The 14435-nt window shown below is 44.6% G+C and overlaps 2 protein-coding genes across 4 annotated transcripts in view; one reads left to right on the top strand and one right to left on the bottom strand.

The window, feature by feature from the left end:
• LOC141098957 (uncharacterized) overlaps window positions 1-3926 on the bottom strand; it is a 33718-nt gene extending 29792 nt beyond the window's left edge. Inside the window, exon 1 of one of the 2 annotated variants that reach the window (XM_073587004.1) lies at window positions 3794-3926. In XM_073587004.1, coding sequence (XP_073443105.1) covers window positions 3794-3875 — 82 coding nt within the window. In that variant the 5' untranslated portion in view covers window positions 3876-3926. Of the gene's footprint in view, window positions 1-3540; window positions 3697-3793 lie in introns of those variants that run through there. The other variant, XM_073587005.1, reaches the window with a different exon arrangement.
• The window catches only part of MNS1 (meiosis specific nuclear structural 1), a 62106-nt gene continuing 51404 nt past the window's right edge, over window positions 3734-14435 (top strand). Inside the window, exons 1-2 of one of the 2 annotated variants that reach the window (XM_073587000.1) lie at window positions 3734-3879; window positions 6294-6509. In XM_073587000.1, the coding sequence (XP_073443101.1) occupies window positions 3874-3879; window positions 6294-6509 (222 nt within the window). In that variant the 5' untranslated portion in view covers window positions 3734-3873. Of the gene's footprint in view, window positions 3880-4000; window positions 4021-6293; window positions 6510-14435 lie in introns of those variants that run through there. The other variant, XM_073587001.1, reaches the window with a different exon arrangement.

Raw genomic sequence — 14435 nt, forward strand, 5'->3', positions numbered from 1 at the left:
TTTCCAAAATGGGGTCACTTGTGGGGGGTTGCCACTGTTTAGGCATATCAGGGGCTCTCCAAACGTGACATGGCGTCCGATCTGAAATCCAGCCAATTTTGCACTGAAAAAGTCAAACGGCGCTCCTTCCCTTCTGAGCTCTGTCATGAGCCGAAACAGTGGTTCCCCCCCCACACATCAGGTATCAGCATACTCAGGAGAAATTGCACAATAACTTTTGCAGTCCAATCTCTCCTCTTACCCTTGGTAAAATAAAAAAAATTGGACCTGAAGTAATTTTTTTTGTGAAAAAAAGTTAAATGTTCATTTTTTTTTTTTTGAAACATTCAAAAAATTCCTGTGAAGCACCTGAAGGGTTAATAAACTTCTTGAATGTGGTTTTGAGCACCTTGAGGGGTGCAGTTTTTAAAATGGTATCACTTTTGGGTATTTTCTATCATATAGACCCCTCAAAGTGACTTCAAATGTGATGTGGTCCGTAAAAATAAAATGGTGTTGTAAAAATGAGAAATCGTTGATCAACTTTTAACCCTTATAACTTCCTAACAAAAAAAAAAATTTGGTTCCAAAATTGTGCTGATGTAGAGTAAACATATGTGAATTGTTACTTATTAAGTTTTTTCTGTGCCATATCTCTGTGATTTAAGGGCATAAAAATTAAAAGTTGGAGAATTGCGAAATTTTAAAAATTTTCGCCCAATTTCTGTTTTTTTTTCATAAATAAACACAAGTTATTTGAATGAAATTTTACAACTAACATGAAGTACAACATGTCACGAGAAAACAATGTCAGAATCCCCGGGATCCATGGAAGCGTTTCAGAGTTATTACCTCATAAAGGGACAGTGGTCAGAATTGTAAAAATTGGCCCGATCAAGAACATGCAAACCACCCTTGGGGGTTAAGGGGTTAAAGTTTGAAAAAAATGTTCACCACTTAGATAAAGAACCTAGATATGTTTGGTGTCTATGAACTCATAATGACCTGGAGAATCATAATGGCAGGTCAGTTTCAAACAAAAGACAAGTGTGGGATTCTACTTTTGCAATTTCATTGCACTTGGAATTTTTTTTCCCCGTTTTCTAGTATACGACATGGTAAAACCAATGGTGTCGTTCAAAAGTACAACTCCTCCCACAAAAAAAAACAAGTCCTCACATGGCCATATTGACGGAAAAATAAAAAAAGTTATGGCTCTGAGAAGGGGAGCAAAAAACAAAACCGCAAAATCAAAAAATCTCCCGTCATGAAGGGGTTAATTGATGTAAAAAGACATAAATCCATGAGATACATTCATTCCTGTATTGAGTGTGCCAAAGATTGTCATGAGTTTATAGTCCCAGACTCTTCTGTCTCTCCGAGATTTGAAGTTACCTTTTTAAGGGAATCTGTCACCCTTTTTTTTGACTATCAGCTGCCGGTATTGATCAGGGGCTTATCTACAGCATTCTGTAATGCTGTAGATAAGCCCTCGATGAAACCTGGAAGAAAAAAGAGTTAGGGTATGTGCACACGCTGCAGTTTGGGGTGCGGATTTTGCCGCGCGGATTTTGTAAAATCCGCAGGTAAATCTGCAGGTCAAAAGACCTGCGGTTTTACCTGCGGATTGCTTTGTGGTTTTGCCCTGCGGTTTTTCATCTCCTCAATGGAGGAGATGGCAAACCGCAGCGGAATCCGCAGAAAGAATTGACATGTCATTTCTTTCTGCAGATTGAAAACCGCGCAGAAAAATCGGCACCGTCTGCACTGCGGTTTTCGTTTTCCATAGGCTTTAAAGGTACTGTACACCGCAGCAAAAACTGCTGTGGTTCCGCAGCGGCCAAATCCACTGCGAAACCGCAGCAGAATCCGCAGCGTGTGCACACCCTTAGAATATACTCACCGGAGGGGGCGGTCCGGTACGACGACTCCCATCTTCATACGATGCCGTCCTCTTCTTCCCTTCCTGTAGTGCCTCTGGCGCACTGCTCTGCCCTGTTGAGGGCAGAGCAGAGTCCTGCAGTGCGCAGGCGTCGGGAGAGGTCCGGCACCTGCGCACTGCAGTATTCTGCTCTGCCCTCAACATGGCAGAGCAATGCGCCTGCGCTGGAGCCACTACAGGAAGGGAAGAAGAGGATGGTATCGTATGAAGATGGGAGTCGTCGTACCGGACCGCAACACCCATCGGACCGGAACGCCCCCTCCGGTGAGTATAATCTAACGTGTTTTTCTTACCTTTCAGGTTACATCGGGGGCTTATCTACAGTATTACAGAATGCTGTAGATAAGCCCCTAATGTCAATGCCGGCAGCTGATAGTCAAAAAAAAAGGGTGACTGATGCCCTTTAATATAAGTAATTTCATGTCAATGGTGCTGTGATCAAGGATACAAAAGTGTTTGGCCACAAGTAGAATCATTCTTTTTTCTCATTGTGTGGCGATGAGAATTCATCTTTGTTCTAAGCTTTTGCCCTGTCTCCCCATATACCAGCTTCTGAGCCACCATTACCCCTTGTATACACAGTGCCCCCTCACATAGCAACCTCTGAGCCAGCCTCACCCTCCTGTATACACAGTGCCCCCTCACATAGCAACCTCTGAGCCAGCCTCACCCTCCTGTATACACAGTGCCCCCTCACATAGCAACCTCTGAGCCGGCCTCACCCCCCTGTATACACAGTGCCCCCTCACATAGCAGCCTGTGAGCCAACCTCACCCCCTGTACACACAGTGGCCCCTCACATCAGCCCCTCAGCCGCCCGCACTCCCTATACACAGTGCCCCCTCACATAGCAGCCTCTGAGCCTCCCTCACCCCCTGTACACACAGTGCCCCCTCACATAGCAGCCTCTGAGCCTCCCTCACCCCCTGTACACACAGTGCCCCCTCACATCCCAGCCTCTGAGCCCCCTCACATAGCAGCCTCTGAGTCTCCGTCACTCCCTATACAGTGCCCCCTCACATAGCAGCCTCTGAGTCTCCGTCACTCCCTATACACAGTGCCCCCTCACATAGCAGCCTCTGCGCCTCCCTCACCCCCCTACCCTCTGAGCCCCCTCACATAGCAGCCTCTGCGCCTCCCTCACCCCCCTACCCTCTGAGCCCCCTCACATAGCAGCCTCTGAGTCGTCACTCCCTATACACAGTGCCCCCTCACATAGCAGCCTCTGCGCCTCCCTCACCCCCCTACCCTCTGAGCCCCCTCACATAGCAGCCTCTGAGTCTCCGTCACTCCCTATACACACAGTGCCCCCTCACATAGCAGCCTCTGCGCCTCCCTCACCCCCCTACCCTCTGAGCCCCCTCACATAGCAGCCTCTGAGTCGTCACTCCCTATACACAGTGCCCCCTCACATAGCAGCCTCTGCTTCTGAGCCTCCCTCACCCCCCTACCCTCTGAGCCCCCTCACATAGCAGCCTCTGAGTCTCCGTCAGTCCCTATACACACAGTGCCCCCTCACATCCCAGCCTCTGGAGCCTCCCTCACTTTCTATAAACAGTGCCCCCTCATATATCAGCAGGGAACACTACACTATCAGGATAGGTACCACGTGATCTTACCGTGCAGCATTCAGGTCGTAAAGCAGGGCGGGAAGACTACAACACTGGTTGTCTTTGTGTGCAACCGGGCCGCACTCTAGGGGGCGCTAATAAAACAAAATACTTCGATCGCTTGTTTGCTAAGCAAGCAACCAAAAACATGGCGGCAGGACTCGCTTTGCAGCTATAGCTTTCGGAAACGTGAGCGTAGCTAGGTCACGTGAGGAAAAAGGGGGCGTGGGAAGGCGGAGAATATCCTTGGAAACTCGGTTACCTGAGTAACGTGGGCAAACAGCAGCGGCGGCTGAGGAAGAAGTGGCGGCTCTGGGAGAAGCGCGGGCTTGAGCTGTAACCATGATGGTGAGACATTGTGTGACTGAGGGGTCAGCAGCAGCATACAACACCCATATATATTGGGCGGCGTATGGAGCCCGCTACAGACTGTACTACAAGGCGGCCCCCTCCAGGAACAGCGCCGCCCCTGGCCACCGGTGATGTCAGGTAGTGCATCTTAGCCTAATGTAAAAGGTGAATGGTCCTGAGATGTAATACCACTAACGACCTGTGCGCAGTGGTGGCAGTAAGTAGCCAAGTTGGCGTTCGGTTTTGGACCCCTTTCTGATATGATGTATACATGTAGTACAGCAGCACAGCCCGTGTCTAGAGGATTTTACCCCTTCCCTCTAAGGCCACGTTCACACATTCAGTATTTGGTCAGTGTTTTATTTGTTTATTGTGCGTTGTGTGGGGTTCTCTATGCTGTTACCCCAGCCGTAGCGCTGATCAGGGCTGGAGAGAGTATGTACAGACATAAAATGGAGCCGAATGTTAGTGCTTGTGTCTGGGAGCGCTCGCTCGGCAGGTCTCTGTCCCCCCCCCTCACTAAGAAGATTCCTAGAGATCTGTGTGGGCGCAGTGCAGCCTTGGTCATCTTGGTTGCTGCCTATGTAGAGCGCAGCAGTCTCCGTGAGTTGTCGTTGTCTGCAGCGCTCTTCATAGGCAGTGACTGAGATGACAATGCCTGCTGCACGACCATGTGACAGTGGGTGTTTGTGCCCAGAGGGGCAGCGGACCTTCCCCCTCATACTCCATCACTAGTTGAAGGTCCATACATTTTGGATGATATCACTGAAAAGCCACATCTGGGGTCTTCTCATTCTCAGGATCCTTTGGGTCCTGGAAGTCCTCAGGTAGTAAGTGATGGCATCTGTGGGCAAGGTACCATCACCTTAGTGGAACATCAGTACCCACTGAACCGCCCCAGTGGCATTGGGTCCTAATCAGCATGTCCTTATTCCCATAGCACATTGCCTTAGATTAGAGAGGAGTAGCGCCACCCATTGGTAAGCGTGCAGTAGCTCTTCAGATGTTGTAAAACGTGGCTACTTTGTTGCATTCTAGTATGATGTGGCCATAACATTACTCCTCATGTGTCAACTGAGAATCGCCATATTGTCAGCAGCAGCACATGAGCAGGTAACACGGGGAGCAGTCAAGGTGGCGGCACAATCACCTGCAGCCGTCTCCGATCATCTCTTCTCACCTTCCTCAGCAGATAAGTCTATTATGTCTGTGTGGTTTTCAGCAGAACCAATGGCCACCTCTATCTCTCACCTGGGTGTATACTGTATATTTGGCCATCTTTAGTGTTCATCATTCCAAACCAATATATCAGCAATATATCATTCCTTTTTTAGTGAATTACTCGCTATGATGTAAATACACATACGATTCGGAGACACACCTGCAGTGGAAGGGAATCTGTCAGTAGGATCACCCTTCCTAATGTAGGTGATAGGAGGCTGAATAAGATGATACCTGATATAACTGATCCGATGTCTTATTATGGAGAAACTGTGTTTTTTTTAATTAAAATAATTCTAATAAAGCACATTAACTCTCAAGGTGTTGATAAAAGCTGATTTATTCAGATATCACTAAATAATAATGCCCTCCGTCGTGAATACAGTCAATTATATCAGGGCACCGCTCCGATATGTGTTTCTGTACCTATGTTAGATTAACAAGGAGCCAACCCATAAAACGATATGTGTGCGGATTTCTGCACATAACGTCATGGCTGAAAGTGTTGGCACCCTTGAAATTGTTCGAGAAAATTTTTGCAATTCCAAATGTTTTGTTATACACATGATTATTGTCTGGCTCCGTTTAGGGGTTTTGTGTAAAATTATGTCCAATTTACCTTTTTTCTCCGTTTTTTTTTTTTTGTGTGTTGTTCCAATGCACACAAAGGAAATAAAGGTGTAATTGAAATTATTATTATTATTATCTAAATAACTACTGGATCCGGCGTCGCATTATCCCAGATCAAAAATCCATTCCAAAATCTATATCGCCAGTCCTGGTCTGCACGAACCCCACTGGTATACATCGGGGCGCCACATGCAGCAAGATGAATATTGCACCTTCGAAAAGCAAATAATCCAAGGGCATGTGTCAGCTCTAACATGGGTACGGAAATGTAATATACATATCAGAGTGTTGGACTGCTATAATTCACGGTATATCATAAGGATTGTGTATTTATATATATTTTTTTATAGTCTTGATAAGAGCCAGTATATTTTTTTTTAATGAAAATCCATATAAATCTGTGTAAGTTCATAGGGCGCTGTGGATTTAGCCAATGACTGGCGAGATGCGTTCAATATATTAAGCCATGTGCAGGATCATAATACAACCGGTGCCTTATTCTTTTTTGCATTTAACAGTCCTGCTGATAAATCATCTCCCGAATATATTTATCTTATTAGGTCTCAAAGAGAAGTGTGACCTACAGTCAGAGGGAGAAGATGATAGCAGAGGCTAGGCGCCAAGAATTTATTCGAGAAGACCAAATTAAGAAGTTGAACCAAGAACAGCAGATGGAGGCATGCTTGAAGAGCGAGGAACGTGTGGAAAAAAAACGCTTTCTGAGGAGACTTCAGGAAGAAGAACAGGAGAAGAGGATGGAGGAAACTCTCCAGCAGGTAAGAGCTGTGAAGTTCTTTGCTGGCATAAGATACAGGCCCTGATTCATTAAAGCCGGGATTGTTCACGCTGGTCTTCATGAAGTGTGCTGGAGTCAGATGCTCCTGATTAGAGATGAGCGAATGTCATCGGCTCCCTCCTTATTCGGCAAGCTATAGCGCGTACCGAAGAAGCTGCATCGGGAACCCGTATACCTGGAGCGCTCCCGATGATCAGCTGTTCGGCGCCGCAGCTGCATGTGTCACGGCTGTGTGACAGTCATAACACATGCATGGAGAGCCTGTGTGTTGTGACTGTCACACAGCCACAACACATGCAGCTGCAGCGCCGAACAGCTGATCATCGGGAGCGCTCCAGGTATACGGGTTCCCGATGCAGATTCTTCAGTAAGCGCTATAGCTTGAGGGAGCCGATGACATTCGCTCATCTCTACTCCTGATCCATGTAGAGGCATACAGCTCTTCATGGACCAGGAACATTGGACAAGTGGTGTACACCTCGGGTTTCCCCCCTGCTACAAATCCTATTCCAGTCCCTGCTGGAATAAGATTTGTGGCTTAGCGAATGCCACCGCTCGACATGACTTTGAGTGGCGGTCACCATGCCCTCATTCCGCATCAGCTCTGCCTGATGCAGCTGGGTGAAAATGATGTGAGACCACCATAAGTAGCAAAATTTTAGCACAGCTATGAGTTACACCAAAATGTTGAGCCTTTTCCACGCTTTTTACACCTGAATAGTGGCATAAGGCTGTGTGCCCACGTTGCGTTTTTTAAGGGTTTCCACAGCGTTTGTGCCGGCTCAGACGCTGCAGAAACGCTTAAAAGAAGCTTCAAATTAATTTGCATGCTTTTTGTGCCAATGCATGCGTTTTTAAACGCTCAGGAATTGCTTAGCGGCTAAAAACGCAGCATGCTCATTAATTTCCGCATAGCTGAGCATTTTTAGCCTTCCCCAATGTTCCCAGAAAACGCACGTCAAAAAATGCATCATAAACGTGCGTCTTTTGTGCAAATAACGCGGAAAAAAGACGCTCGTTTTCTGGGAAGGGGGATCAGTTTCCTGAGCGTTTAAAAACGCTAACGTGGGCACATAGCCTAAAGGCTTTGATGAATCGAGGCCTCTGGGTGCACAGACCAAATATTATCCCCATGGTTTCCCTGAAACCGAGTCAAGGATTCCCCAAAACAAGAATAGGAGAACCCCAAAGCTGGGTATCAGAATATGTACAAACACCCTCTGTCCAAAAGGATTAGCACAAGAGCTGACAAATGGACAAGCATTTATTAAAAGTGGTTGTTCTGGAGACATATGGTACCAGTCAAAAGTTTGGACACACCTGGTCATGCAGTGGTTTTCTCTTTTCTTATTGCAATGTGCACATTGTAGATTCAGACCAAAAGAGTAAAGAAAAATAAGGGGGATTCATCCCTTTACACTCCATGACACTTACAGTATATCCATCATGCAGGTGTATCGAGTGGTCTCAGGAAGTTAGAAGCTGCTTTGAATCTGATCTGCTGTCTCAGACAACATAATAAAAATGGCGCCGTACCATTGAGGACGCCCGTTAAGGCAGCGACTTCCCCTATTCTCAATTCAGTCTTAATTTTTACTACATGCTACATTACAGAAGTATTTGCCAGCATTGCCTTTTTTGGTTGCAGCTATACTCGGTAATCAAAGTACTGTGTGTACGCAAAATAGAAGCGAAAAAATATACAGCTCAGCAAACAAAAATAGAACCTAATGGGTCTCGGGAAAATGGCTACACAAGGCAATTTTTTTTTCTTTTGCAAATAAAAATAATACGGAAATTAAATTTGGGTAAGCTGCAATCATACTGACCTGAAGAATCGTGTTGTCAAGTCATTCGTACTACGCAATGAACGGTATGATTCAAAACTACAATTTATCCTGCAAAAACATACTCTTGTATGACTACGTCAGCAAAAAAATAAGAAAGGTATGGCTCTTCAAAGAAGGAAAAAAACGAAAGCACAGAAATGAAAATTGTATGTGTCCTTAAAGCAACACTTCAGTGCTTTGTTTTTTTTTTTTTCAGCTTTGGAGTGGCGCTTTAAATGTAAGCCCCCTTACCCCCCCCCCCGTTCTTACACTCCTCTTTCAGCGGCTTCAGTCCAGCGGTGCCATCTTGTGCCCATAACTTTTAACTGGCTGGAAGTCAGAAGTTGCGTCAAAAGAGCTCACTGCAAGTGTGTGAGGGCCAGAACGAGACAAGAACGAGGCTCTCATAGACTTGTATTGAAAAGTGACCTCCGTCGCGCTCCATGAAACACAGGAGCTGCCAGCAGGTCACTTTTTGCCAGAGACAGACAGGAGCAACGCTTGAAAAAGATTAAGGTGGCAGGTGAGTATGAGATAAAGGGCAGGGGAATTACATTTAGAGCACCACTTTAGCTGTGCAACAAAAAAAACCCTGCTGGAGTGGTGCTTTAAGAGGTTATACAGGTGAGTAATTTTTTTTTATTTTGTTTGTTTCTTTTCTGCTGTGGGAACCCAAATTGTATCTCCTGCACAATCTCTTTAATTGCACTAAAGGCTATGCATTGTTTTTTTTCCATAATAATTAGAGATGAGCGTACACCTGAATGTTCGTGTCTGGCGGGTTCGGCCGAACAGTTACAAAAAGTTTGGGTTCAGGTACCAGAACAGTACCCGGACCCCACTCACTTGAATGGGGGGCCCGAACATCCAGTGTTTGCCACGCTGTCATGCATGACAGCGTGGCAAACACCGCTTCTGTTCGGCGGGGAAATCATCCCCGCTGGTCAGAAAGCCGCGGTTCCCACGCTGTCAAAAGACAGCATGAGTGCTCAGCTGTGATTGGAGGTATAAAGCTTACCTCCGGTCACTGGTGTCGGATAATGGGATCTTTAGTCCCATCAGCTGACAACACCTGCTACCGCTTATTACAGTGAGAGCAGGAGAGGCGGATGAGAGTATTCATTAGTGCTCCTGCGCTGTAAATAAATAATTTTTTTTTAAAAAGGCATGGGTTCCCATGTATTTTTGCTAACCAGCCAGACAAAACTCACATCTGGGGGCTGCAACCCTCAGCTGTCAGCTTCGGCAAGGCTAGTTATCAAGAATAGAAGGGTCCCCAAACTGTTATTTAAAATGATTTAAATAAATTTAAAAAAAAACAACGTGGGTTCCCCCCCCATTTTTGACAACCAGCCTTGCTAAAGCAAACAGCTGGGGGCAGCCCGCAACTGCCCAGAAAAGGCACAACTATTAGATGCACCAATTCTGGCACTTTGCCCAGCTCTTCCCACTTGCCCTGTAGCGGTGGCAAGTTGGGTTCATATTTATGGGGTTCATGTCACCTTTGTATTGTCAGGTGACATCAAGCCCATGGCTTGGTAATGGAGAGGCGTCTATAAGACACCTATCCATTACTAATCCTATAGTTGTATGGTAAATAAAGACACAGCCAGAAAAAAGTCCCTTATTTGAAATAAGACTAAACACAGTTTCCATTTTTATTTAAACGTCTAATTCCAGCTAAGCCCTCGTTCTCCTGTAATAAAAGTAAAACAACAATATACCATACCTGTCCGTAATCCATGACTGGGGGATAAACAGTTTTCAACCCGGATGGTGCCAAGATGCGTCCGTCCGGGCTGAGAACCACCTGGTGACTGAACTGCTGCAAGAGCAAACTCTGTGACCGGTGGTGCCATCAGAGAGGTTACGTCTGGTCACTGAGGCTCCATTCCCAGCCGGGCTGAACTGCGGTGACCTCGGTGACATCCCTGCTTTCACCGTGAAAGTTTTTTTTCTTATATCCTTTTTAATCGTCATGTCTCAGGATCTATATATTTTTTTATTTCTTCAGTGGCATAGTCATATGAGGGCTTGTTTTTTCCCAAGATTAGTTGAATTTGTCTATGGAATCATTGTGAAGTACAAACTGGGGAAGAATTTGAACAAAACCGTGTTTTAAAATTTATGCTATTTATCTTGCTGCGCAAATAACTATTAACTTTATTCTGTGGGCCAGTACGAATATGGGCAATACCGAATTTATATACCGCATATACCCGAGTATAAGCCGACCCCCTTAATTTTGCCACAAAAAGCTGGGAAAACTTATTGACTCGAGTATAAGCCTAGGGTGGAAAATTCAGCAGCTACTGGTAAATTTCAAAAAGAAAAATGGATACCAATAAAAGTAAAATTAATTGAGACATCAGTAGGATAAATGTTTTTGAATAGCCATATAATGCTCCATACAGTTCATGATAGCCCCATAAGATGCTCCATACAAAATACACCCCATATACACTGCATGCAGAATTATTAGGCAAGTTGTATTTGAGAGGATTCTTTTTATTATTGAGCAACAACTATGTTCTCAATCAACCCAAAAGACTCATAAATATCAAAGCTTAATATTTTTGGAAGTTGGAGTGTTTTTTTTTTTTTTTTAGATTTGGCTATATTAGGAGGATATCTGTTTTTTTCAGGAAACTATTACTGTGCAGAATTATTAGATAACTTAGTAAAAACCAAATATATACCCATCTCACTTGTTTATTTTCACCAGGTAAACCAATATAACAACACAAAATTTAGAAATAAACATTTCTGACTTTCAAAAAAAAAAATAAAAAATCAGTGACCAATAGAGCCACCTTTCTTTACGATGACACTCAAAAGCCTTCCAGCCATAGATTCTGTCAGTTGCTTGATCTGTTTACGATCAACACTGTGTGTAGAAGCCACCACAGCCTCCCAGACACTGTTCCGAGAGGTGTACTGTTTTCCCTCCTAGATCTCACATTTTATGAGGGACCACAGGTTCTCTATGGGGTTTAGATCAGGTGAACAAGGGGGCCATGTCATTATTTTTTCTTCTTTTAGACCTTTACTGGGCAGCCACGCTTTGGAGTATAGTTGTGGCCAAAAGTATTGACACCCCTGCAATTTTGTCAGATAATACTCAGTTTCTTCATGAAAATGATTGCAAACACAAATTCTTTGGTATTATTATCTTCATTTAATTTGTCTTAAATGAAAAAACACAAAAAAGAATGAAGCAAAACATTGATTATTTCACACAAAACTCCAAAAATGGGCCAGACAAAAGTATTGGCACCCTCAGCCTAATACTTGGTTGCACAACCTTTAGCCAAAATAACTGCGACCAACCGCTTCCGGTAACCATCAATGAGTTTCTTACAATGCTCTGCTGGAATTTTAGACCATTCTTCTTTGGCATACTGCTCCAGGTCCCTGATATTAGAAGGGTGCCTTCTCCAAACTGCCATTTTTAGATTTCTCCACAGGTGTTCTATGGGATTCAGGTCTGGACTCATTGCTGGCCACCTTAGAAGTCTCCAGTGCTTTCTCTCAAACTATTTTCTAGTGCTTTTTGAAGTGTGTTTTGGGTCATTGTCCTGCTGGAAGACCCATGACCTCTGAGGGAGACCCAGCTTTCTCACACTGGGCCCTACATTATGCTGCAAAATTTGTTGGTAGACTTTCAGACCTCATAATGCCATGCACACGGTCAAGCAGTCCAGTGCCAGAGGCAGCAAAGCAACCCCAAAACATCAGGGAACCTCCGCCATGTTTGACTGTAGGGACCGTGTTTTTTTTCTTTGAATGCCTCTTTTTTTCTCCTGTAAACTCTATGTTGATGCCTTTGCCCAAAACGCTCTACTTTTGTCTCATCTGACCAGAGAACATTCTTCCAAAATGTTTTAGGCTTTTTCAGGTAAGTTTTGGCAAACTCCAGCCTGGATTTTGTATGTCTCGGGGTAAGAAGTGGGGTCTTCCTGGGTCTCCTACCATACAGTCCCTTTTCATTCAGACGCCGACGGATAGTACTTGTTGACACTGTTGTACCCTCGGACTGCAGGGCAGCTTGAACTTGTTTGGATGTTAGTCGAGGTTCTTTATCCAACATCCGCACAATCTTGCGTTGAAATCTCTTGTCAATTTTTCTTTTCCGTCCACATCTAGGGAGGTTAGCCACAGTGCCATGGGCTTTAAACTTCTTGATGACACTGCGCAAGGTAGACACAGGAACATTCAGGTCTTTGGAGATGGACTTGTAGCCTTGAGATTGCTCATGCTTCCTCACAATTTGGATTCTCAAGTCCTCAGACAGTTCTTTGGTCTTCTTTCTTTTCTCCATGCTCAATGTGGTACACACAAGGACACAGGACAGAGGTTGAGTCAACTTTAATCCATGTCAACTGGCTGCAAGTGTGATTTATTTATTGCCAACGCCTGTTAGGTGCCACAGGTAAGTTACAGGTGCTGTTAATTACACAAATTAGAGAAGCATCACATGATTTTTCGAACAGTGCTAATACTTTTGTCCACCCTCTTTTTTTATGTTTGGTGTGGAATTATATCCAATTTGGCTTTAGGACAATTCTTTTTGTGTTTTTTTAATTTAAGACAAATTAAATGAAGATAATAATACCAAAGAATTTGTGTTTGCAATTATTTTCAGGAAGAAACTGACAAAATTGCAGGGGTGTCAATACTTTTGGCCACAACTGTATTTGGATGCATGTGATGGAGCATTGTCCTGCATGAAAATCATGTTTTTCTTGAACGATACCGACTTCTTCCTGTACCACTGCTTGAAGAAGGTGTCTTCCAGAAACTGGCAGTGGGTCTGGGAGTTGAGCTTCACTCCATCCTCAACCCGAAAAGGTCCCACAAGTTCATCTTTGATGATACCAGCCCATACCAGTACCCCACCTCCACCTTGCTGGCATCTGAGTCGGAGTGGAGCTCTCTGCCCTTTACTGATCCAGCCCTCGGGCCCATCCATCTGGCCATCAAGAGTCACTCTCATTTCATCAGTCCATAAAACTTTAGAAAAATCTGTCTTAAGATATTTCTTGGCCCAGTCTTGACGTTTTATCTTATGTTTCTTGTTCAAAGGTGCTCATTTTTCAGCCTTCCTTACCTTGGCCATGTCCCTGAGTATGCACACCTTGTGCTTTTTGATACTCCAGTAACGTTGCAGCTCTGAAATATGGCAAAACTGGTGGCAAATGGCATCTTGGCAGCTTCACGCTTGATTTTCCTTAATTCTTGGGCAGTTATTTTGCGCCTTTTTTTTTTTTTTATCAACACGCTTCTTGCGACCCTGTTGGCTATTTGCCATGAAACGCTTGATTGTTCGGTGATCACGCTTCAAAAGTTTGGCAATTTCAAGACTGCTGCATCCCTCTGCAAGACATCTCACAATTTTTTACTTTTCCGAGTCCGTCAAATCTTTCTTCTGACCCATTTTGCTAAAGGAAAGGAAGTTGCCTAATAATTAAGCACACCTTATATAGGGTGTTGATGTCATTAGACCACACCCCTCCTCATTACAGAGATGCAAATCACCTGATTTACATTGGCAGTTGGCTTTCAAGCCTATACAGCTTGCAGTAGGACAACATGTATAAAAAGGATGTGATCAAAATACTCATTTGTCTAATAATTCTGCACACAGTGTAATACTGCACAAAGGCGGCCCCATAAGAAGCTCCCTAGAATAATATGCCCCATATGCTGCTCCATAAAGGTTATGGCCCCATAAGATGCTCCATAGTGCTGCCCCATAAGATGCGCCATAGAATATGCCCCCATATGCTGCCCCCATAAGATGCTCCATATATCATGCCCCCATATGCTGCCCCATACTGTAAGATGCTCCATACATTATGCCCCCATATGCTGCTCCATATATTATGCCCCCATATGCTGCCCCCATAAGATGCTCCATACATTATACCCCCATATGCTGCTCCATACATTATACCCCCATATGCTGCTCTATACATTATGCCCCCATATGCTGCTCCATGAATTATGCCCCCATATGCTGCCACCATAAGATGCTCCATACATTATGCCCCCATATGCTGCTCCATAGATTATGC

This window comes from Dendrobates tinctorius, unplaced genomic scaffold, assembly GCF_039654945.1.
Source record: "Dendrobates tinctorius isolate UK_male_01 unplaced genomic scaffold, ASM3965494v1 ptg000097l, whole genome shotgun sequence".
NCBI lineage: Eukaryota > Metazoa > Chordata > Amphibia > Anura > Dendrobatidae > Dendrobates > Dendrobates tinctorius.